The sequence below is a fragment of the Dromiciops gliroides genome, chromosome 2 (assembly GCF_019393635.1).
Source record: "Dromiciops gliroides isolate mDroGli1 chromosome 2, mDroGli1.pri, whole genome shotgun sequence".
Lineage (NCBI taxonomy): Eukaryota > Metazoa > Chordata > Mammalia > Microbiotheria > Microbiotheriidae > Dromiciops > Dromiciops gliroides.
Window position 1 is genome coordinate 698,878,153 of NC_057862.1, and position 23,579 is coordinate 698,901,731.

At 42.1% G+C, this 23,579-nt stretch overlaps 1 protein-coding gene across 1 annotated transcript in view; it reads left to right on the forward strand.

Moving 5' to 3' along the window:
* Positions 1 to 774: 774 nt before the first annotated feature.
* Positions 775 to 23,579, forward strand: part of TDRD15 (tudor domain containing 15) — a 91,614-nt gene continuing 68,809 nt past the window's right edge. The window contains exons 1-5 of the mRNA XM_043981331.1: positions 775 to 910; positions 1,114 to 1,172; positions 1,286 to 1,354; positions 10,872 to 10,973; positions 11,288 to 17,534. Of these exons, the coding sequence (XP_043837266.1) occupies positions 775 to 910; positions 1,114 to 1,172; positions 1,286 to 1,354; positions 10,872 to 10,973; positions 11,288 to 17,534 (6,613 nt within the window). The remainder of the gene's footprint in view (positions 911 to 1,113; positions 1,173 to 1,285; positions 1,355 to 10,871; positions 10,974 to 11,287; positions 17,535 to 23,579) is intronic.

Here is a 23,579-nt window from a genome sequence, read left to right on the forward strand (position 1 = left end):
ATTTGTTGCATAATTGTCATTATAAAACACAACACTTTGCTTTACCTGTAATCATGCAAACTATAAAATTATAAAACCGATTATAAAAGCATTATGAATGTTTTGTGTGGGACACGGTTTTCAGAATTAGAAATAAGACTTCATATACTTACTAGGATCTGCAAGACTTCATATTGATGGATTATATAGTATTTTTGAATATAAATAACACTTTTAATGAAGTGACTTAGAACATGGAAGATTAGCATAATATACATAAACCTAATTTCAATGTTGGACTTAATTTTTACAGAAGTTTGCAGTTGCTGGCTGAACACCCGACAGTACTGTTTCTGCATAGAGCTTTTATCTATATTTTGACTTAAAACAAGAATTGAATGAAAATACTTGCCCACAGAAATATATGGTGGGACATGCTAGGAGAATTTTCTAAGCTTTCCTCCTAAGGGATGGAAGTTATAATTTTTAAATGTTTTAGCCGTCTAATGGGCTGACAAAAAAGAATAGTTACAATATAAATTAAGATGAACTTTTCTATTGGCTCAAAACAAACCATGTTAAATGGTAAATGTATTGAAAGTGTAGTTGCATGCGTTGCTTTGTTCTTTTAATAGGATTTCCACATAAACTTTGTAAGGGAAAACTTTCCACAGACGTCGTTTCCCCCTCTTATACCAATGGTTCCCTGGCTGTATGCTCAGAGAAGCTCCACTGAGCGCCTGAGCAGGGTGGCCACACAGTCAGTTGGAAAATCTGCCAGCGAGAAGAACAACGATGGGAGAACAGCCTTATGCTGTTGATGTTGGTTCCCAGTGGTTCCAGTCGGACTTGGCGGCAGGCTCATGTGCCCAGCCATTGTGGCTTTCAGAAAGCCACGTGCTCCTCACCTCTTGGTCACATGATGACACCAGTGAGGCCTGCTGACATTGTGAGAGGGGAAGCTGGTCTTGTGTAGGGCGCCCAACATGCAGGAGGGGGTGTGTTTACCTCAGCCCATCCGTTGGAAATTGCTAACCCTTGGGTGGTTTGCAAATAACTCGACAGGTTGAGAAGCTGCCCAGGCACATCATACTTCCTTAGAATTGGTTAGAACATGATGTCATCGTTCTGCAGACATCAGAATCAGCGTGCGCATGATCGTGACAGTTTTGAATCACGTCAAAAGCAAACCTGTAACTGGTCAAATGGGCACAAGCCTGTTTTCACGGAGGAAATCCATATTTGTACACGTAGCTAGGGCATTATGGACTGCTTTCGGCATTATTAAAGGTGTTTGACTTTTTAGCAACCCAAAGGGCTCCCAGACCCCCCCAAAAGGGAACCACTGAGTGATGGTAAACATTCGGAGACTGATGTAATGCGGCCCCTCCAGTGAGACTGTTAGAAACACAGCTCACAGCTCAAAGAATTCAAATGGGTAACGGAGGGTGGGGGAAGGCGTCTTTATTCATCTTCACGGAGATGGGCACTCTTTTGAATGGGCCAGAGAGTGTACCGAAGTGAGGCCCGCACCAAGGCTCCCTCTCGGCCAATCACCTTACAATCTCCTTCGTATACAGCATTACAGAAGCGACCAATCAGGTTGTGGCACTAGGCCTTGCCCTTATTTTGGGCAAGAATGTCCCCATGCCTCATCAGACCAGTGCTGTGTAAACATTCATAAACATACATAACTTGTCAAGAAACGAAACCTAAGTTGGGTTTGAACACCACAGTCATGTGGGGGTCACCTCAGGTCCCCTCATGACGCCCGGCTTAGCTGGGCTCCCACCAAGAGCAGGACGCTCTCCAGACCCCACTTGGGCCTACGGCCCGGGGCCTTGGCTTCTCAGAGCCCTGTGTGTCAGGTGGTCCCCTGCTGGGAGACTTGGCAGTGAAGTGGTGGGACTTGAAACCAAACCCCCTCTCTATTTTGAGGGCTCTGAGAAGAGTCCCAATAGGGTCTTCTCTCTCACGATTCCATGACTCGCTTGCTGCTTGTTGCAGAAAGTCAGGGATGGAGTGAATGTCTGTAGAGCGACTAAAAGTGATGTGACTTTGAGGACCACCACTGTGCTACGGTCTCTGGAGGGGTGCCACATAGCCCTGGGGGCCTTTGGCATTTTTTTTTTTTTGTAAGTTGCCGTGACCACAACCGATTTAGCTTGAAAACTGACTCGAGATGCCCCTGGGACCATACACAAAGCCTCTCCGGCATAGTTGACCTTGCTGCCATTTCTATTCCACCGAGAGAGCCCTGTAGTAGACAGGGTCCCATCCTTGTCACTTGTGAGACATGTGAGTAGGACTTTATGAAGGACCGGTCACAGCTAGTGAGAGGAATGAGAGATGGCCAGCCCCAGGGATCTTTTGTCATTCTCATGATCCTGGAGAGAAGCTGAAGGAGGCCGGCGATCCGTTGTGAGCCTCCTGTAGGGTGCTTAGGGGACAAGTGGGATGTGAGGGGGCGGATTACAGCCCACCTTGGTGGGGGCCTCACATCAGTATGGTCATGTACCTATTTGTGTGTTATCCCTACCACAAATCATGCTTGCTGATGGCTTTCCGTAGATGCTTATTTTAAGGAAAAATCCATTTCTACTTAGGCTGTGAAGTGTTGTTTAAAATAGGAATGAGTGTTTTATTCTGTCCAGAGCCTCTTGTGTATCTACTGATATAAGCATGGGATTTTGATCAATTAGTTGTGCAGTTTTCCTGCATTCCCGGTATAACTCTTACTTGGCCATCATGTGTGATCTTTGTGACACATGGTTGTGGTCTCCTGGCTAGTATTTTATTTAGAATTTTTGCATCAATATTCATTAATGAAATTAGTCTGTAATTTTCTTTGCTTTTGCTCTCTCTGGTTTAGGTATCAGCACCATATTTGTTTTATAAAAGGAATTTGGGAGGACTCCTTTGCCTATTATTCCACATAATGTATTTAATATTGGAATTAGTTGATTGAATTCACTTGTAAATCCATCTGGTCCTGATGTTTTTTCCTAAGGAAGCTCATTTATGGCCTGTTCAATTTCTTTTTCTAAAATAGTTTGTTTAGACATTTTATTTCCTCTTCTATTAATTTTGCTAGTTTTGTAAATATTCTTCCAGTTCACTGAAATTGTTAAATTTATTGGTATATAATTGGGTAAAATAACTCATAATAATTGCTTTGATATCATCTCCATTAGTGACATTCACGGCTTTCATTTTTGATACTAGTAATTTGGTTTTCTTTCTTCTTGAAATCATGTCAACCGGTGCTTTATCTATTTTATTGTTTTTTTATTAAACCAACTTCTAGTTTTATTTATTAATTCACTGATTTTCTTATATTTATTTTCAGTAGTATCGCCTTTAATTTTTAAAAAATAATAATAAACATTGTTTTTCTTTGAGGGGAAGTCCCCTTGTACTTTTTCATTTATTGTTTCTCCACTATTCAGCACGTCTTTGCACACAAAATACTCTTTATTTTTTAGTTTTCAACATTTGTTTTTATAATATTTCTAGTTTCAAATTTTTCTCCCTCCCTCCCTTCCCTTCCCCCTCCCCAAGACAGCAAGTAATCTATATAAATTATATATGTACAATCGCATTAAACATATTTCTGCATTAGTCATGTTATGAGAGGAGTCGGAGCAAAAAGGAAAACCCTCAAAACAGAAAAAACAACAATAAAACAATAGAAAGAGTATGGTTTGATCTGCATCTAGATTCCACAGTTCTTTTTTTTTTTCCTGGATGTGGAGAGCATTTTCCATCATGAGTCCTTTGGAACTATCTTGGACCATTGTATTGCTGAGAAGAATCAAGTCTATCACAGTTGATCCCCACATAATGTTGTTGATACCGTGTACAATGTTTTCCTGATTGTGCTCATCTCACTCAGTATCAGTTCATGCAAGTCCTTCCAGGTTTCTCTGAACTCTTCCTGCTCATCGTTTCTTATAACACAATACTATTCCATGACATTCATATACCACAACTTGTTCAGCCATTCCCCAATTGATGGGCATCCCCTCAATTTCCAATTCTTTGCCACCACAAAAAGAGCAGCTATAAATATTTTTGTACATGTGGGTCCTTTTCCCTTTTCCATGATCTCTTGGGGAAGCTAGGTCAAAGGGTATGCAAAGCTTTATAGCCCTTTGGTCATAGTTCCAAACTGCTCTCCAGAGTGGCTGGATCAGTTCATAGCTCCACCAACAATGCATTAATGTTCCATTTTTTCCACAGCTTCTACAACATTATTTTCCTTTTTTTGTCATATTAGCCAATCTGATAGGTATCAGGTGGTACCTCAGAGTTGTTTTAATTTGCATCTCTCTAATCAATAAGTGATTTAGAGTATTTTTTCATATAGCAATAGATAGCTTTGATTTCTTCGTCAGAAAACTGCCTGTTCATATCCTTTGACTGTTTCTTGACTGGGGAATGACTTATATTCTTATAGATTTGATTTAGTTCCCGATATATTTTAGAAATGCAGCCTTTATCAGAAATACTGGCTGTAAAAATTGTTTCCTAGATTTCTGTGTCCCTTTTAATTTTGGATGCATTGCTTCTGTTTGTGCAAAACCTTTTTAATTTAATGTAATCAAAATCATCCATTTTGTATTTCATAATCTCTATCTCTTGTCTGGTCATAAACTGTTCTCCTTTCCAAAGATCTGAGAGGTAAACTATTCCTTCCTCTCCGAATTTACCTATGGTATCACCTTTTATGTCTAAATCATGTACCCGTTTTGACCTTATTTTAGTATAAGGTGTAAGATGTTGGTCTATGCCTAGTTTCTGCCATACTCTCTTCCAGTTTTCCCAGTAGTTTTTGTCAAATACTGAGTTCCTATCCCAGAAGCTGGAGTCTTTGGGTTTATCCCAGTACATTACTAAAGTCATTTACTACTCTATCTCCTGTGCCTAACCTATCTGATTTTATTTGTGTGGAAAGTGTTTTGTAATTGTGTTCATGGAGTTCCTGGGTTTGTCTTGGCAAGTAGACTCCCAAGTATTTTCTATTGTCTGCCAGTCCTTTAAAGGGAATTTCTCTTTCTGTCTCTTGCAGCTGTACTATGTTGGTCCTGTATAGAAATGCTGATGATTTATGTTGGGGCCATTTAATTGGGTGGCTCACCATAATATTGGGGTTCAGAAAAATGAAGAACCTCTGGGTCCAAAACTTCCTCCCCTTCAGACTGCCTTTTTCGATATTTCTCCCAGGCCAATAAGGAAGGACTTTAACAGCCTCTTTTCCACAAACAAACCAGGTTTTATTAATGGGAATAAAATACATAGTAAAGGTGAAATCAATAAAATCAAAGACAAGGGAATAGGGAAAAAGAAAAATGAATAATCTGCCTGCCTCTAACAAAAGCCTATACAATCCTCAAACTAGCTTCCAGCTCAGCTAATCCAAAGAGCTGGGCTAGTGTATTAACTCACCGCCTGGGGTCAGTAGCTCCCCTACTGAACAGAGAGTGAGCTCCCCTCAGTGAGCCTTTACTCTCCCCCAAAGGGGAGGCCCTTCAAACTGGATCGGAGAGTGGTTTCTCCTGCTGACATCAGCAGCATAGTCACTCAGGACAGGCCAGGTGTGGCCCATCCCAATCATTCCAATCAGTCTGCCAAATTCCATTATTTTACCACATTTTATATCCTGCAACATTGCTAGTTGTTAATTGTTTCAAGTCATTTTTTAGTTGACTCTCTAATAATCATTTTTAAAGTTTTGAGTTAAAATTCTATCCCTCCTTCCCTTCCCCTCCTTGAGGTACTCAGGAATAAAATAATAGGTTATACAAGTGCAATTATCTAAGACGTTACCATATTAGTCATTTTGTATAAGAACTTGAATTTATGAAAGAAAAAGTGAATGCTTCATTCTGTAGTCAATATCGGTTTTTTCTTTAGAGGCAGATAGTATGCTTCATTATCCTTTGGGATTTCCTTGGATCATTGTATTGCTCAAATTAGTTAAATCTTTCACAGTTCTTCATCAAGCAATATTGCTGTCTCTGCACAACATCCTCCTGGTTCTGCTCACTTCACTCTACATCAGTTCATACAAGTCTCTACAGGCCTTTCAGAAATCATTGTGCTTGTCACTTCTTATAGCACATCACAGACCACTGCTTGTTTAGCCGTTCCCCAATTAATGGGCATTCCTTTGATTTCCAGTTCTTAGCCACAACAAAGAGAGCTGCTAGAAATATTGTTGTACAGATAACTCTTTTTCTCTTTTTGGGGATGTCTTTAGGATATAAACCTAGCAGTGGTATTGCTGGATGAAAGGGTATGCACAGCTCTTTAGCCCTTTGGGCATAGTTCCAAATTGCTCTCCAGAATGGTTGGATCAGTTCACAACTCCTCCAATAGTGGATTAGCATCCTAGCTTTCCCACATCCCCTCCAACATCCAATATTTTCCGTTTTTATTATATTTGCCACTCTGATAGTTGTGAGGTGATACCTCAGAGTTTTAATTTGCATTTCTCTGATCCATATTGATCCGGAGCATTTTTCATATAATTATAGATTGCTTTGATTTCTTTGAAAACTGCTTATTCATATCCTTTGACCATTTAACAGTTGTGCAGTGACTTGTATTTTTATAAATTTGACTCAATTCTTTATCTAATTGAGAAATGAGGCCTTTATCAGAGATATTTGTTTCAAAAATTCTTTTCTGCTTCCCTTATAATCTTGGTTATGTGAGAATCAGGGTTCTGCCCTGAGGAGAAAGCATGTGACTTGGGATCAGGAAGTTATGTCTAACCATCTGTAGTCATGTCAATCAAAGCTCCAGCCAATTAGCTTGGAGCTGTGTGTGTAGACCGCCCTGCTTCCTGTTTTACAGAGGGTTTCTGGGAGAAGCTGCTGAGAATCGGTCTCTTTTCATCTGGGACTTTGGTGTGGTGGTGGAACTTCACGTGGGCTGCTAGGAAAAGGAAGGGTTTCTCTCTGGCTATATACCAAAGAGATCTAAGCTAGGGTTTTCCATTCTATAAGAGATCTGTTCTCATCCTTTCTCTCTCTTTACTAACTTCTAATACACTGTAATAAATACTTAAAAGCCTAAACTCTTGCTGAATTTATTAGTATATCTTAGCTATTTTACCCCCTAAAACTGGGGGGGGGCAGGTAAGGACCTACATTAGATTTTAAACATCACAGTTACATTAGTTTTGTGCAAAAGCTTTTAAGTTTTATATAATCAAAACTATCTGCTGTACATTTTGTATTGCTCTCTATCTTCTTTGGTCCTAAATTCTTCCTCTGTTCATAAATCTAACAGATAAACTCTTCCGTGCTTTCTTGATTTCCTTATGGTAACATTTCTCTTTTAATGTAAATCATGTACCCATTTTGACCTTATTTTAGTATAGAGTGTGCTCACCTTTAATTTTTAGGATTTCCAGTTTAGTGCTTACTGGGGGATACTTAATTTCTTCTTTTTTTCAAATTGCCTGCCCAATTCATTAGCTTGCTCTTTTTCTATCTTACTGATGTAAGAATTTATAGGGATAAATTTTCCTCTCCTGGTTTTGATGTATTTTGTTTCATTATCATTCTCTTTAATAAAATTATATGGCTTGCTTTTTTGCTTGTTAATTCTTTAAGATTAGGTTATTTAGGTTCCAGTTAATTTTTAATCTGTTTCCATGGTCCCTTAGTAAATATATTTTTATTGCATTATGATCTGAAAAGGATGTGTTTAATATTTTTGCTTTTTTGCATTAACTCTCAAGTTTTTGTGCCCTAATATATGGTCAGTTTTTGTAAAGGTACCATGTACTGCTGAGAAAAAGTTGTATTCTTTTCTGTTTCCATTCAGTTCTCTCCGGATATCTATCATATCTAACTTATCTAAGATCATATTCATTTCCTTGACTTCTTATATTTTTGTTAGATTTATCTAGTTTTGAGAGGGGAAGGTTGGAGTCCCCTACTATTATAGTTTTGCTATCTATTTCCACCTGTAATTCATTTAACTTTTTCCTTTAAAAATTTGAATGCTGTAGCGTTTGGTACGTGTATGCTTAGTATTGATATTACTTCATTATCATTGCTACCTTTTATCGTAATGTGGTTTTGCTATTTATCTTTAAATTTATTGTAGCTTTAACTTTGATATCATGATTGGTACCCTGGCTTTTTTGAACATTAGATGAAGCATACTCAATTTTACTCTATGTGTAGCTCTCATTTTAAAATGTTTCTTCTGATGTATAGTGAAATGAGCAGAACCAAGAAAATGTGTACAGAAACAACAATGTTGTTTGATGAAGAACTGTGAATGATCTAACCATTCTTAGCAGTACAGTGATCCAAGACAATCCCAAAGGACTAATGATGAAGCATACTACCCACCTCCAAAGAAAGAACTGATATTGATTGAACACAGACTGAAGCAGGCTATCTTTCACTTTCTTTCATTTTTTTTCTTCAAGTTTTCTTGTGCAAAATGACTAACATGGTAATGTTTTACATAATTGCACATGGATAACCTATATCTGATTGCTTCCTGCTTCAGGGAAGGGGGAGGGAAGGAAGAGAAGGAGGGATAAAATTTGGAAATCAAAAATATAAATAAAAATGTTTATTATCAGAAAAATAAAATGTATATAAGACGTGTTTCTTGTAATCTACATATTGTCTGAGGATTCTGGTTTTTTTATCCATTCTGCTCTCCATTTACACTTTATGGGTAAATGCATTCTGTTCACGTTTAAAATTATAATTACTAGTTTTACATTTCCTTCCATCCTATTTTTCTTTGTTTATCCTCTTTTTACCCTATCCTTCCTCAAATGTCTAATTGGCTTCTAACCACTGCCTCCCTAATCTGTATCCTTTTTAAGAATCCCTCCTTTATCTTCTCCCCTTGCTCTTCTCTCTCTTGAAATGCACACCCTTCTAAAAGTCACCCCTTATCCTATCCTCTCATTCTTCAATTTCTCTGTTAAGAAGACATATATTTTAGAGGTATGTTTTCCCCTCTTTAATCCGGTTCTTACAAGAATAAGGTTCTAATGCTACCAGCCCTCCGATCCTTCTTGCCTCCAGTGTAATGGTTCTTCCATTCAAGCCTCATTTGCATGAAATAATTGTTCCATTTTACTTCTTCCTACTCAATTTTATTTTTCAGGATCTTCCCCTCATACTTCCCTCAACCCCAAGCCTTCTATCTATCTATGTGTGCTCTTTCAAGCTATTCACATAATGGTAACTTTCTTAAGAGTTACGGGTAATGGTTTCCCATATTAGAAGTAAACATTTTGACTTTATTAAAGCCTTTGATATTTACTTGGTTTCTCCTGAATCTGGTAGGTCAGATTGTCCATTCAGTTTTGGTCCTTTCTTTACAAATGCTTGCAAGCCCTTTAGTTCATTAAATATCCATTTCCCCCCAATGTAGGGTTATATTCAGTTTTGCTGGCTACATTCTTCTTGGTTGCAAGCCCAATTCCTTTGTTCTTCAGAATATAATATTCAATGCCCTTTGGTTTCTTAATGTACAAATTGCTAAATCTTGTGTTATCCTGACTGCAGCTCCACAGTATTTATTTTTTTTCTAATTCATTGTAGTATTTTCTCTTTAACTTGGGAGCTTTTTTTTTTTTCTTTTGGGGCATTTGGGGTTAAGTGACTTTCCCAGGGTCACACAGCTAGTAAGTGTCAAGTGTCTGAGGCCGAATTTGAACTCAGGTACTCCCAAATCCAGGGCCGGTGCTTTATCCACTGTGCCACCTAGCTGCCCCCAACTTGGGAGCTTTTAAACTTAACTGTTAAGTTTTTGTGAGTTTTCTTCTTTATCTCTTTCAGGTGGTGATTGGTAGATTTTTTTTCAATTTCTATTTTACGCTCTCATTCTAAAACTTCAGGACAATTTCCCTTAATGATTTCTTGAAGTATAGTGTCTAGACTTCTCTTTTTATCATATCTTTCAGGTAGTTCAACAATTCTTATGATGTCTGTCTCTCTTCCATCTGTTCTCCAGATCATTTGTCCTAATTAAATGTTTCACATTCTCATCTAAATTTTCATTCTTTTGCTTTTTTATTTCTTGGTGTCTTAGGAAATTACTAGTTTTCTCTTGCCTAATTTTAATTTTTTTTTGGTGAGGCAGTTGGGGTTAAGTGACTTGCCCAGGGTCACACAGCTAGTAAGTGTTAAATGTTTGAGGTCCGATTTGATCTCAGATCCTTCTGAATCTAGGGCTGGTGCTTTTATCCACTGTGCCACCAACTGCCTCTGTCTAATTCTAATTTTTAAGGAGTTATGATTTTCTTGCATTATTCATGGATTTTTTCCTGATTCTTCCTCAATTTCTCATTTCATTTTTAAAGTCCTTTTTAAGCTCTTTTAAAAAGCATTTTTTGGGCTTGGAACCATTTTGCTTTTTTGGTGAGATAGAATTAGCTATTTTAACTTCACTATCTTCTTCTCAGTTTGAACCCAGATCATTTCTGTTACCTTAGTACATATTTATGGCAGGGTTCTTTCTCTCTTGCCTGTTTTTTTTTTAAGTAGCATATTTTTTTGTCGGCTAACTTTGTGTTAGTCAGGCTCTCATCCCAAGATATGGGGGATAATATCTCAGGTTTCAGGCTTTTTGTGTTTTTTTTTTCCTGAGTTCTCTCCAGGGGCCTGACTTCAGATACTATGACCAGGTCCCCCCAAAACACTGCCACAGCTACCACTTTTGCTCCCTGTGGTCCCTCCTACTTTTGCAAGCTTCACTTTCCCCCTCTGCCCTGGAACCAAAATCAGGGACTATCCTCTCCTGCAAGTGCCCACATCTGTCAGGGTCCCCACTCTTTGGGACTGCTCGCTCCTCCTCGTGTGCTTGCTCCTCTGCGTGTGCTCACTCCTCCTTGCCCACAGCTGCAGTTGAGGACCATGTTTGGTCAGTGTACCTATGTCTGGTGCCAGTGGAGTGCCCTGAAATCTTCCCCTGAGAAGCTGACCCCCACACTGTCCCCCCCTGTCAGTGAGGGAAGCTCGTGCCACTGAGGCTGCCTCCTGGACACAGCTTCCTCTAGGGCAGCATCTGCCTGGAGGTATCTGCGCTTCAATCCAGTCCGACATCTTGAGAAGTAGGGTCTCTCCCAACATCCTCCCAAGTTGTCTTAATGATTTCTGCTGCTCAGAGGTCACTTTGAGACATTATTTTATCTTTCTTGTGGGGGATTGGAGGAGAGCCATGGAATTTCATGCCTTATTCTGCCATCTTCCCAGAATTCTTTCTCCTAAGTTGGCTTCTTCAGAAACTAATTTCCTCTTTGATTTTTGCTTTACAGACAATGAATTCTAAGCCTCCATTCTCACCTTCCTTAGACATGGATCTGAAGATCTCTCATATAGAATGTCTTGCCAAGGAGATTTTGGTGAAGTTTCAGGGCAAATGTGATATCGAATGTGAATTTGACTACCACATATTGCAGAGTGAAATACAGCACATTCCCAAAGCCCATGAGAATGTTGATGTTGGTGAATTTTGTTTAGTTGAAGAAAGAGATTCTGGAGAATGGCATAGAGGACAAGTAGTGGAAAATATAAACCAGTCCTACAAAGTATTTCTCATAGATTGTGGAAAAGAATTAAGAGTCAGTGCTACTCGCGTGGCTTCTGCACGTGACAACTTATTTGAGCTCCCGCCAAGGATGGTAGTTGGTGTTTTTGCCAACATCCTACCTCTTGGGGAGAAGTGGTCCCCCAAGGCTTTAAATTACTTCATGTCATTAGTAGGACTCCAAGTGAAGGGACACGTGCAGGCCATTCTGCCTCATCAAATGGTCCTCTTGGAAGTGCCGAGAATCATCTCCGAGCTTCTTGAGCTACAGTTAGGAAGGCTCATTGACGGAGATTCATTTCGTCTTATTATAGAAATGTTAAAAGAATCTCCCCCCAGTCCCTCTTGCTCCCAAATGCCAGATCTGCTGAAACAACCATATCAAAGGCTTAACTCTTCATGTAGCAATAATGAGATGTCACCTAGCTATCAACATGTCCTCCATAACTTGCAGCCATCACTGTCCGTTAACTGTACGGAGAGTGTAAAGATCGCTTCGGCAGTTAGTCCCGGTAGATTTTATTGTCACTTAATGAAATGGTTGCCAGAGCTGGAAAACTTAACGGCAGCAATGTCTTTGCACTATGAGGCGGTCAGCAGAGAGCGGAATCCTCCAAGTGATAATTTTGGGCTGCTTTGTGTTGCCAAGAGGAGAAATAGGCGGTGGTATAGAGGGGTTCTCCAGCAGCTGCTGCCCCATGACCGAGTGAAGATTTGGTTCATGGACTTAGGCAGCAGTGAGGCTGTGCCCTCCAGTTATGTGAAAAAACTTAAGCAAGAGTTCAGTTTGGTGCCATTGTTTTCATTCCCTTGTTCTCTGTCACATTTCAGCAATCCGGACAAAGACGTAAGACATTTCCAGCTTAAGTTATTTAAACAAGCTTTGTTAGGGCAGACGTTGTTTGCACACATCGATCAGTTCGATCCTGAGGAGTGTTTGTATTACGTGACCTTCCATAATCAAGAGTCTATGGTGAGCCTAAAGAGCCCACTGCAGGCAAACAAACGTCTTCTGCCACGTAGCCTGATGTCTGAGGAAGAAGCTCATCGGCCTTCGGGAGACAGCGAGCCCTCTCTCAGGAGCAGTGCTGAAATGGCGAGCTTTCTGGGCGATTCAGCCCCATCAGTCTCCGAGTTGGACAAAGACCCTTTATCGACGGTGGCCGTGTGCTGGAAGACGATGGAAATGAAAGTCAATTCTGCCTATGTGGCTTTCGTGGAGTATGTGCTGAACCCATCGAACTTCTGGGTACGCACTAATGATCACCAAAAGAGATTCCAAGACTTAATGAAGAAGATAGGGGAATTGTATGATCCTTGTGAGAAGGAAGACATGGTTCTCAAAAAACCAGAGCCTGGATTATTTTGTTGTGCCCGGTATCAGAAGGACATGCATTTTTATCGAGCCGTCATCACTGAAGTGAATGCTTATCAGGTTAATGTATATTTTCTGGATTTTGGAAATACTGAATCGGTACCGTTTTATGATGTAAAGATTTTGTTGCGAGAATTTTGTGAATTACCAGCACTAGCTATGTGCTGTTCACTGGCTCATGCATATCCTATTGAAGATATATGGGTGAAGAAAGCAACGGATTTTTTTAAAAAGACTGTGTTTGACAAAGCGCTCCTGCTCAAAGTTGTGGCCAAGAAAAAGGACAAGTATATCGTTAATGTCCAGTGTATTGAGGCCACTGGGAAAGTTAATGTTGTTAGTCTTATGGTGCAAGCTGGTTATGCAGAATATTGGGAGGTAAAACCAGAATGTCTTCCAAAACGTGGAACAGACTTTTTAGGACCGAATTTAAAACCTGGGCCCAACATTTCGATTGCACAAGGGAAACAGCCTCTTTTAGCCATAGCTGGCCACAGTCCTTCGAGGAAGTCAGAGTTCTCCATCGCTGCCTTTGCAAGGTCAGGGGGCCCTTTTCCCAGAAATCTAGGGCCTGTGTCTGGCAGGAGCGAGCCGCTCCATCCATACAAAGAATATATGTTCAAGCCTGGGACTGTTATTGATGTTAAGTGTTCCTATTTCTCTTGCCCTGGAGATTTTTCTTGCCAGCTGCAGAGCAAGTTACCGGCCCTGATGCTGCTTATGGAGCAGATGCAGAAGTATTATGGGACCCACAGTGACCCTTATCAGGCAGGACAGGTGGCTTGTGTTGCCCGGTATGCAAAAGATGGAAAGTGGTACCGAGCAGCTGTTGTGACTCAGGTGTCCCCCAGAGAAGTAGTTGTTATATTTGTTGACTATGGGAATCAGGAAAGAATCTTAATTAAAGACCTTTGTGCTATTAACCCAGATTTTCTTATTTTAGAGGGGCAAGCATTTAGATGTAGTCTTAACAATTTAATTGAACCCACTAATTCTGAATCATCATTCAGTTGGACAACAAAGTCTTGTATAGACTTTGGAAACTTTATTTCTTCGTATGATGGACTATTGACTTGTATTATCTATGCTTTGGTTTTAATACAGCCAAACTGCCTGTGCAACATAGTCGACTTGCGAACTCCATTCACCAGTGCCCGAGAATTTCTGGTCAGTTGTGGCTGTGCACAGCATAGTATATTTTCAAACTCCTTGCCAGCATCAGTGAGCCTTTACAGTTTCTGCTATTCTTCTTTCAACTTGAAGATCGGAAGTGAAGAAGAAGTTTATATATCCCACATCCAAAGTCCAAAAAAGTTTTATTGTCAACTGAGGAGAAACAGTCAAAGTCTGGAGGTAATAGGGGCACGAATTGCAGAGATTAGTAACCTCACAAAGTATCCAGAATTCGACGGCAAAACAAGATTATGCTTGTCTAGGTACTTTGAAGATGGTCTTTTTTACAGAGCAGTAGCATCTCCCGTGGCTTTATCATCCTATTTGTTGGTCTACTTTGTGGACTTTGGAAATAAACAAATAGTAGAAGGGAATACATTGGTGCCTCTGTTAGATCAGTCTCCGGAGTTGCTTTTTACACCTATGCAGGCAATAAAGTGCTATCTCTCAGACCTTAGGGATGTGGACATTCCATCAGAAATCAGCATCTGGTTTGAAGAAAACTTTCTGGGAAAACCACTGAAAGCAGTGGTCGTGTCCAGGGATTCAGATGCCCAGCTTGGCTTAGAACTATATGATGGCTGTCAGCAGATAAATCATAAAATTAAAACTTTGCTTCAAGTTTATGGGAAAAAATATGACCTAGGAAAATGTGTGGGAAAGTTTCAGAAGAAATATGAAAATAAAATGTTGGGTCGGGCATCATCTAAAGACAAAGCGCACCACTGTCATTCGACCATAACTAAAGCTGGTCATCCCAAGCATCTTGAAAACAAAGTGGATCAAACTGTGAATTTCAAAGGTGTGAATGCCAAACTTTTAAAGTTAGCAGCCTCTCTTCCGATGGAGCCTGTTTTCAAAAACAGAGTGAACCAGCCTTTAAAGGGGAGACTGAAAATTACAAATGGAAAGCCTAGCCCTGAATCTGCTTCCCAGCTTGACTTAACTAGTGAAGGAAAAGCGGCATCGGCTGCATCAGAAACCCGTATAGCTCGAGAGTGCATCACTCTATCAGAAACCGAGAGTGTGGCTAGACCACAGATCTCAGACCTCCCTCCTCCTCCTGTCCGCCTCAACGCCAGAGTTAAGGGCTACATATCTAATATATGGAGTCCAGCCAGTTTCCATATTCAGCTTGCTGAGAGTGAAGACTTAATCTTTAAACTTGGGAAAGAATTAAATGAGAGGATGGCAGATCTAGACAGAGAGAGTGAGTTGATCCCACTTTCAGTGGGAGATCTCGTGGCTGCAAAGTATGTTGTTGATGATGCCTTCTATAGAGCAGTGATTAAAAGCATTGTATCAAGGGATTCTTTGGAAGTGGAATTTATCGACTACGGGAACACAGAGACTGTCAGTCTGTCCCGAATCCGCGAGCTTGATCGGAGGTTTTTGACTGTCCCTCCGCTCTGCCTTCATTCTTTTCTTAGTGGAGTAAGATATAATGAACCTGATCGATTATGGGACAGCAAAACAGTTGCTTACTTTGCTGAAAAAGTAAATAACAAACTAATGTCTTGTGAATTTTTGAAGAAGCATGAGCAGAAATGGGAAGTGAATATTATTTGTGATGAAAAGTGTGTCGTTAATGAAATGATGAAATGGATCGCGTGTTCAAATAAGCAGGAGAAGGTATCAAAACCACCTGAACCGCTCTCTCAAAAAGTGAGTCTGGGTGTTGATAATAAAGAACAGGAAAGGCCAGAAGAAAGTAAAAGCCCGAAAGCGCCCTTCCCCCAACCAGCCCAAATCCCGAGTCCCGAGTTAAAGCCTGGACAGCTCGAGAGGGCTGAGATCCTTTATGTTTTAAAATGTGGAAACTTCTCTGTGAAACTGAGCAAAAATGCGCAAGTGGCATCCGTCTTGCTTTCCTTGGTAGTCAAAGAGGCCAAGGAAAGCCCTCTCCTGCCCGTGGAAAACATAGAAGAAGGCTCGGAGTGCTTGACCAGATCCAGACTAGCCGCGGCCTGGTGCCGGGCCAAGGTGGAGAAGCGTTTGGGAGAAGAGAAGATGCTCGTCTATCTGATGGACTGCGGCCTGTACGAAGTGGTGCCCTTGCTGGGGACGAAGGAGCTCAGCCGGGAGCTCAGGAGCATCCCCCAGCAAGCTGTGCCTTGCAAGTGGATTTGGATCGAAAATGCGAGGAAGATGTCATTTGAGGCCACGGCGCGCTTGTTTGCTCGCTTGGAAACAAAAATCCTGTTCCTCCGCTACCTCGGCGCTGCCTGGGAAGTAGAGATCTTGGTCGACGGCCTGTTGCTGTTGGAATACCTAAGCTTTAGGGTCAGTCAGAGCGAGGAAAGCAGGCGTGGTCGTTCAGAGATCATTCTTGGCGTGGAGCCGGAGACGCCGGAGACGTCCTTCAGAGTGAACTCTGTGAAGTGGGCTGCGCTTCAGAGTGGCCGACAGTATGGGGGCTTTGCCACGGCTATTTGTGACCCCTCTGACTTCTCTGTGCAGCTGGAGGACTTCTTTGACACCATGGTGTCTCTGTGTAGGCTGCTTTTGGCTCTGCCCGGTCACCTCCCCACCCTGCCCCCACAGCTGATCATTCCAGGGGCCAGTTGTTTGTTCAGATATGGGTGGGAAGGTCAGTGGCACAGGGTAGAAATTTCCGAAGTCTCCACTCAATCTGTGCTGCTGCTGTTTATGGATTATGGGTTTTCTGTCTGTGTTCCCCATTCAGAGTGTGTTCATCTCAAAGTCATTCCTGAGGAGCTTTTGTGTTTGCCACGGCTTACTTACCGCTGTGCCTTACACGGGGTGCTGCCTGCTCGTGGGGACCACTGGGAGGATGCTGCAAAAGCATTTTTTCAAGACTTAATGAGCAAGCCCGGCTTGTTCTTCCTGCTTCGGGAATATTGCCCTGGGATAAAGCTCGTAGTTGAGGTCATGCATGGGAAAAATAGCCTCGCAGACCTGCTGGTGCTAGCTGGGCATGCAGTCTTCTCTAAAGAGGTGGCTCGTTTGGGGGCAGTGAATAGCATCCAGTCTACTAAAATAGAATGTAAATTGCAGGGAAGGCACTTTTATCCACTATTAGATAAGGTTTTTCCAAATGACAATGTACTTTTGATGGGCACAGGGAAAGAGGGACCGCAGCAGCGGAAATTAATTCCATGGAAAGATGTCTACAGAAATATTTTTGGAAAGCCTACACCTAGTACTTGTTTGCATTCCAGAAACTTAACCATGAGGAAGAAAGTTGGGAGTGGAAAACACAGATCTAAAAGTACTATAAAGTTTGAGATGTGTGAAAGAAATACACTTTGGGAACCACATGGTCACTTGACAAATGAGCCTCGTTGCATAAAAAATATTCCTGAAAACCTGCCACCAGGAGACATATGGAGAACATATAACCTTTGTACCAGAATAAAGTCATTCAATGTCAATGAAGAAATGCTATTAGAAGAGAATCCAAACAGTAAGTAACTGTGTTGTTATCACCTAGGTACCGCTTTATGCGTCATGTTTGAAGTTTAGCTTGGGCTTTTAAAAAAAAAAGTTCACACATACATACAATATAAGTACAGAGATCTGGCTTGTATAACAAAACTCAACATATAAAAAAATCTAAATTTACAAAATGAACCCATTGGGGAACATTTAATTTGTATTACAAAATGAGTCTTCAATTTTCCATGAAGATTTAACCAGAAAGTTCTTTAAATAATGAGTCCCTCTAAAGAGTTCAATTGAGAAAAATTCCCATTTTCATACTGTTGTGGGGAAATAGGGTAGGGGGTTGGGGGTCCTTAGGAATTCCTCTTTAAAGAATGACACCCTCTTGCACACAGAAGCAATTAGAATAAGATAGTAGTTTGTTTAGGGTCTGGGGAAGGGAAACCAAGAGAGAAATCCTTGGACTTCTTCTCATGGGGAGAAGGCATGGCACAGAGCATGGCTCTGAGATACCAATCTCCTCAAGCAGGAGACAGGCAGATACTTTTATAGAGGAGGTCCGATGGTGGTCCGATGAAGTGATTGTCTGACTGTGGAAAGTTCCCCTATTGGGGGAGGACCATCCCCCACTGGTGGTGGCTGGAGGAGTTGGGTGAGGGGTGTCTGGGATCTCTCAAGCCATCTCTCTTTCTTCCTCCCACCACAAAGGCAGCAGCCACACCTAATCTTATCTCCCCAAGGGTGAGGGAGACTAGAATGAAGGGTAGGGGTCCCGGAGCTAGCTCAGTCCTGATCAGGTGCCACTTATCCCTTTAGGTGTGTCTGTCCTTTGGATTAGTTTCTCAAGGAGAAGGTTCTTTTATGTGCTCCAGAGAACTTCTGGGGTGCTATGGGCCCATAACATATGTATGTACTATTTATATGTTTGGTCCTATTTATCTCACATGTGTGTCTCCTGCTTGTCAGACGGAGGACTCAGATTCTCCCCATTTTGGAACTTTGGAATAGGGGGAAGGAAGAGATGAACAGAAGCCTGGATCTCAGAGGCACGCTCCTTTGGGACTCCACTCTGTCTCCTCCTTGCCTCTGAGAGCTTCTCTGTTCATCAGTCACCTGCATGCCTCATCATACCTTGTGGTGATGTTTAAGGACTTCTCTTCTCCCTTCCCCCTTAGATGGGAAAAATGATCAGATGTGCCGGATTGGGTGTTCTGTGCCCACCTCATTGATAGCATCTTCCTTCTAGGTGCCCAGAAGATCCCTCTTTTACCCTTTCTCACTTCTTGCATTTCACAGGATCTTCAAAGAATAGTGAAGAGAGCTCGGCCGGCGGGGGCGGGGGGGGGGCGGTGTTGGGGCTTAATGTCCTCTTAGTTTGTTCTTTTACATCTTTGAGAGGAAGGATTGAATGGCGACCACTCAGAACCCTCACATCCTGTCACTTTGGGGAGATGCTCTGGCTTCCAGGAGATCTAGAACACAGGCCAGATCTGGAATTTTAAGTGAATTTATCTTTATGCCTGAAGTCCTTGGCATCCGGTTTGAAAAAGTCCTCTAAGTGGCTATGTCTCAGCACCGCCTGCATGCCTGCCTCGCTTCTGATATATCTGGTAGCAGGACTGAGGGCAGCTTATGGGGCAGCTCCCCTGTTGACTTGGAGCTTCAGGCTGAAGAGAAGGCCCCTGTCCTGACACATGGACCTTCCTGGTTCAAGAGCCCCTCAGATGACTCGGATCAGTGGGACCACAGGTCCAGGGCTGAGCTTTCTTAACTATTCTGTGGGAAGGAAAGGTCCCTAAAAAGGAGCTACAGCTGTTTGGTTACATTGGATAATTGAGTTAGTTTATCTAGCTTATTTTTTAGAAGTAGTTTAAAATGTCAGGTATTCAGAATGGGTAATGTTTGAATTCCTGTTTTTCTGTTACTCGTAATTGTAAACAAATCAAATAGAGAAAATTCCAGCTGCTAAAACATAGAGTCCTGGACCTCAAGTTAGGAAGACCTGTGATCCCGGGAAAGTCATTTTACTTCTGTCTGCCTCAGTTCCCTCATCTGTAAAATGGGAGCAATGACAGCACCTGCCTCTTGGCTGTGAGATAAAATGAGATAACCCTTGTAAAGTGCTTCGGAAACCTTCAAGCACAATACTCGGGCCAGCTGTTAATTAGGGTTAGAATACCAATTGGTTTCTAAAGCTGAATGAGGAACTTAGGACTGTTAATGCCGTTTAAATCTTTGGGAAATGTTTTTTCTGTGGCATTATGGGCACATGAGAATAACACGCATTTATAAGTGCCTTTAGATTTACAGAGGACTGGCCTTACACTCACCTGGCGAAGTAGGTAACCCACAGATGAGTCCCATTTTTTTTTTTGGAGATTAAATGGATTTGCATCGCTGTGCTAGTTTGTTAGCAAACGGTATATTATTTATTTTGGCCACTGGTGTTATCTGACACTTAATTGGACTGCTGTATGATTTCTTTGATAATGTTAACTTCTTTTACAATTGTTGCCAGTTCCCAAGTTTGAAGCTAGGTGTCATAGACTGCTGGAGATGGAAAGAGACATCAGACAGAAGCAGGAAAAGAGCACACACACTAAGTCTGATCCCCACATTTTACAGATGAGAAGCCTGGTGCCCAGAGACCTCAAAGAAATGGTCCAGTGTCTTAAAGGTAATGATGGCTACAGTGCAGAAGCAAGCAGTGGCCTGAGTACAGGCCACTGTTCACTTTTAACATTTTTACTTTTTAAAAAAGTAAATATTTAAGGATGTTTTCCACTCCTTTTTGTTTTCAATGATATCCCCTCCTTTCTTTTACCTCGGGAGGCTTCCCTTTTGAGCAAACATTAAATGGGAGGGGAAGAAGGGGAGGAATTCATGACAACACAAGAGTCTTATTTGACAGCCTATGTATGGTATTCAACACCCACCATCCCCCTGCGATGTAAAGAAGGTGCAGTCATGCCTTTTCTTAGCTCTTCTGAGGCCAAACTTGGTCATCATGATTACCTGTCATTTAGTTTTACTCTCCTCTTTCATTATTATTGTAGTTACTGTATGCATCGTTTTTCTATTTCTGCTTGCTTTGTTTTGCATCAGGGCGTGTCTTTCCCTGCTTCTCTATGTATTGTGGGGACCAATTTTTAATTGGGGAGTGTTAGCTAAGCGGCTCACCGCAATATTGGGGCAAGGTAGGAGACTGGCAGCCTCCCTTAAAACAGAACAGGATTTATTTTAACAAGAATGAACTTAAAAAAAAAAAACACAAACAGGGTCAGTAGGATCAAGGGAAAGGAAATAAAATGGGGAAAGGGAAATTATACAACTTGAGAAAATACCACCGCCCAGGAATCAGGTGAGAATGCGCAGCCTTTCAGCTTCCATCTAGAATGCCCAATTCTCCTCCCCCAGTCCCAGCCCCAGCTAATGGGATGGCCACTCTGACAGTCACATGACTGCCCTCACTAGGCTTCTAATCATTAGAATTTTGCCAGGCCCACGTCGGCGTCGGCGAGTGGTGATGATGTGAGGTGCCAGCGCCCTGGCAATGACTACAACCAGTGGGTGGACCACCATGCGGTTTGCGGAGCCCCAGGCCAGTGCTCACCGAGGCATAAAAACCTCAAATAACAATTAATTCTTTACGATATTCATCATTTCTTGTGGTTCAGTAATATCCTGTTAAAATCATATGCCATAGTTTAAGTCCATCTCCGGTCAGCGAGCACCTGTTTGTTTCTTGTGCCTGGCTTCCATTAAAAGTGCTCCTACGGACATTTTGAGGCCCATGGGGCCTTTCTGTATTTAGCCAATTTAGCTAACACTGAGATCCCTGCTTCAAAAGGTAGGGACACTAAGTCCCTTTTCCCAGTATGGTTCCACACTGCTTTCCAGGATCAATGGGCCAGTTCACAGCTCCCCCAGCAAGACCAGGAGTGTGTCCATCTTTCCATAGTGCCTGCAATATTGACCGTTTTCGCCTTTTGTTACCTGTACCAATTCTCGAGGTGTGTGATGAAACCTAGAGTTCTGATGGGCATTTCCTTTATTACTAGTGATTTGGGGCATTTGTTGGCGTGGCTGTTCATCGTTTGCAATTCTTCTTTTTAAAGAAATCGCTTATTGTCTCTTTCAAACTGAAAGCCCCAGAGCTGTCTCGCATTCTGCATGCTCACAACAAATGATCATCTCCCACTCCTCACCTTTCCTTCAGTCCCTGTGTCCTTTCTGTGACCAAGGCCTGCTGTTTCTTCCTCGACACCTTCTCTTAGGTACTTACTCCCCTTCCTCTCTTCTCATATAGGCATCTCTCACTTGGACTGCATGTTGCCCTTTTTTCTAGTCTTTTTGCCTCCATTCTCTGCTACATACGTGTCCCATGGTGTGGTCTTTTTTTTTTTTTAAAGCAAAAATTTCCCTCCATCACAGTCCCGTTTAGGTCCCCATCGAGAATGAAAAAAAAGAAAACTCCCGTTCCAAACCTCTACGGCCAAGCAAAACCAAGCTCTACATAGACACAGAGAGAGAGAGAGATGGTATTGTCAGTCTGTTTGCAAATTTACATATCTCACTATCTCTATATCTGCCTGAAAGTGGAAGAGGAAAGGAGGTTTGGGGAAAAATATATGTTCAGGGTGTGCAAGTAGGCAGATCATCAAACCAGGGGGAGGAGTAACGTGTGGGAGCTGGAAGCGACTGGCCTGGATGTTCCTTTTGTGTGAACTGGTCAAAGGAAGGAAGAATATGCACACAGTTGGCCAGCTGGCTACAGAAGTACATTTCACTTAGCAGGGAAATGGGAAACAAAGGGGGGTGCAAGGAATTAGAAAGAGGCTAGGTTAAGGGAGGGATTAGTCCTATGTAAAACAAATGCTAAGGATATACTAGAAAGAATGGAATTGAAATAGTAGGGGTAGCCAATAATCAACTAGCATATGAATGGAGTGGAATACAGCTATGATCTAAGAGTGATTAGCGGGAAGAGAGCAGAACCGGGAATACCACTTATACAGTGACAGCAACGTTTGTTTATATCCAAATGACTCGGAGTTAGAAACTGATCAGTGTCAAAGCCAACCACAATTCCAAAGGTCTAGTGATGGACAGAATATCTTGGCAGAGATATTGGAGGGTTTGGCCATTTCCTTCTCCAGCCCATCTGACAGCTAAGGAAACTGAGGCACGAAGGGTGAAGTGATTTGTCCAGGGTCACACAGCTAGTGCCTGAAGACAGATTTGAACTCGGGTCCTCCTGACTCCCAAGCCAGGGCTCTACCCACTGTGCCAGCAGCTCCCACCTCCTCATAGAGAAATAAGAGAGTTGCAATACAGAATGAGACGCCTCTCTGTCTCTGACTCTGTATCTACATATCTGTAGACAGCTCAGATAGCGGAGATATTCTGTGTCATGGTGATCAATCAAAGATAAGCCATCTTTTCTTAGTCTGTCCTCAGAGTCTCTTTAAGACAGCCCACCTGCCATCTTCCGCAGGAAGCCTTAGCACTGCAGTCATGACTACTTGAGTTCAGATCTGGCTGTTTGACTGCCCATCACTTCACCTTTGCCTCCCAGCCTCGTGGCAAGGATCAGATGGCGGGTGTTGCTGTTATTCCCCTCTCAGGGCATCCTTCCTCTGTTGTGTATGGATTTTTTCTGTGCCCATTTGGGTGTTGTCTCCCCCTTGGAATGGAAGGAGCTCCCGTGAGGGCAGAAATGATTTCTTAGAAAAGCCTCGTGTCTCTGTTGTTGAGCACAGCATCTGAAGCACAGAAGAGTCGGTGAGCGTCAGTGCCAGCCGCTGCTGGTCTCTGAGAAGACAGAGAAGGGCCCAGCCCATCTTTGTTCCTGAGGAGCTCACGCTTTGGACGGGAGAGATGCGGTGTGGGCAGCTGTAAAGTACAGCGGGCATGGGAAGACCCTGGGCTCCAGGCACAGGAAAAGGCTTCCTGTAGAAGGGGTTTTGAATGACAATCAGCCAACCAGGGGGTGGCGATGAGGAGGGAGAGTGTGACAGCTCTGGCCACAGCCCAACAACATGCCTGGAACCCAGAGATGGCACGT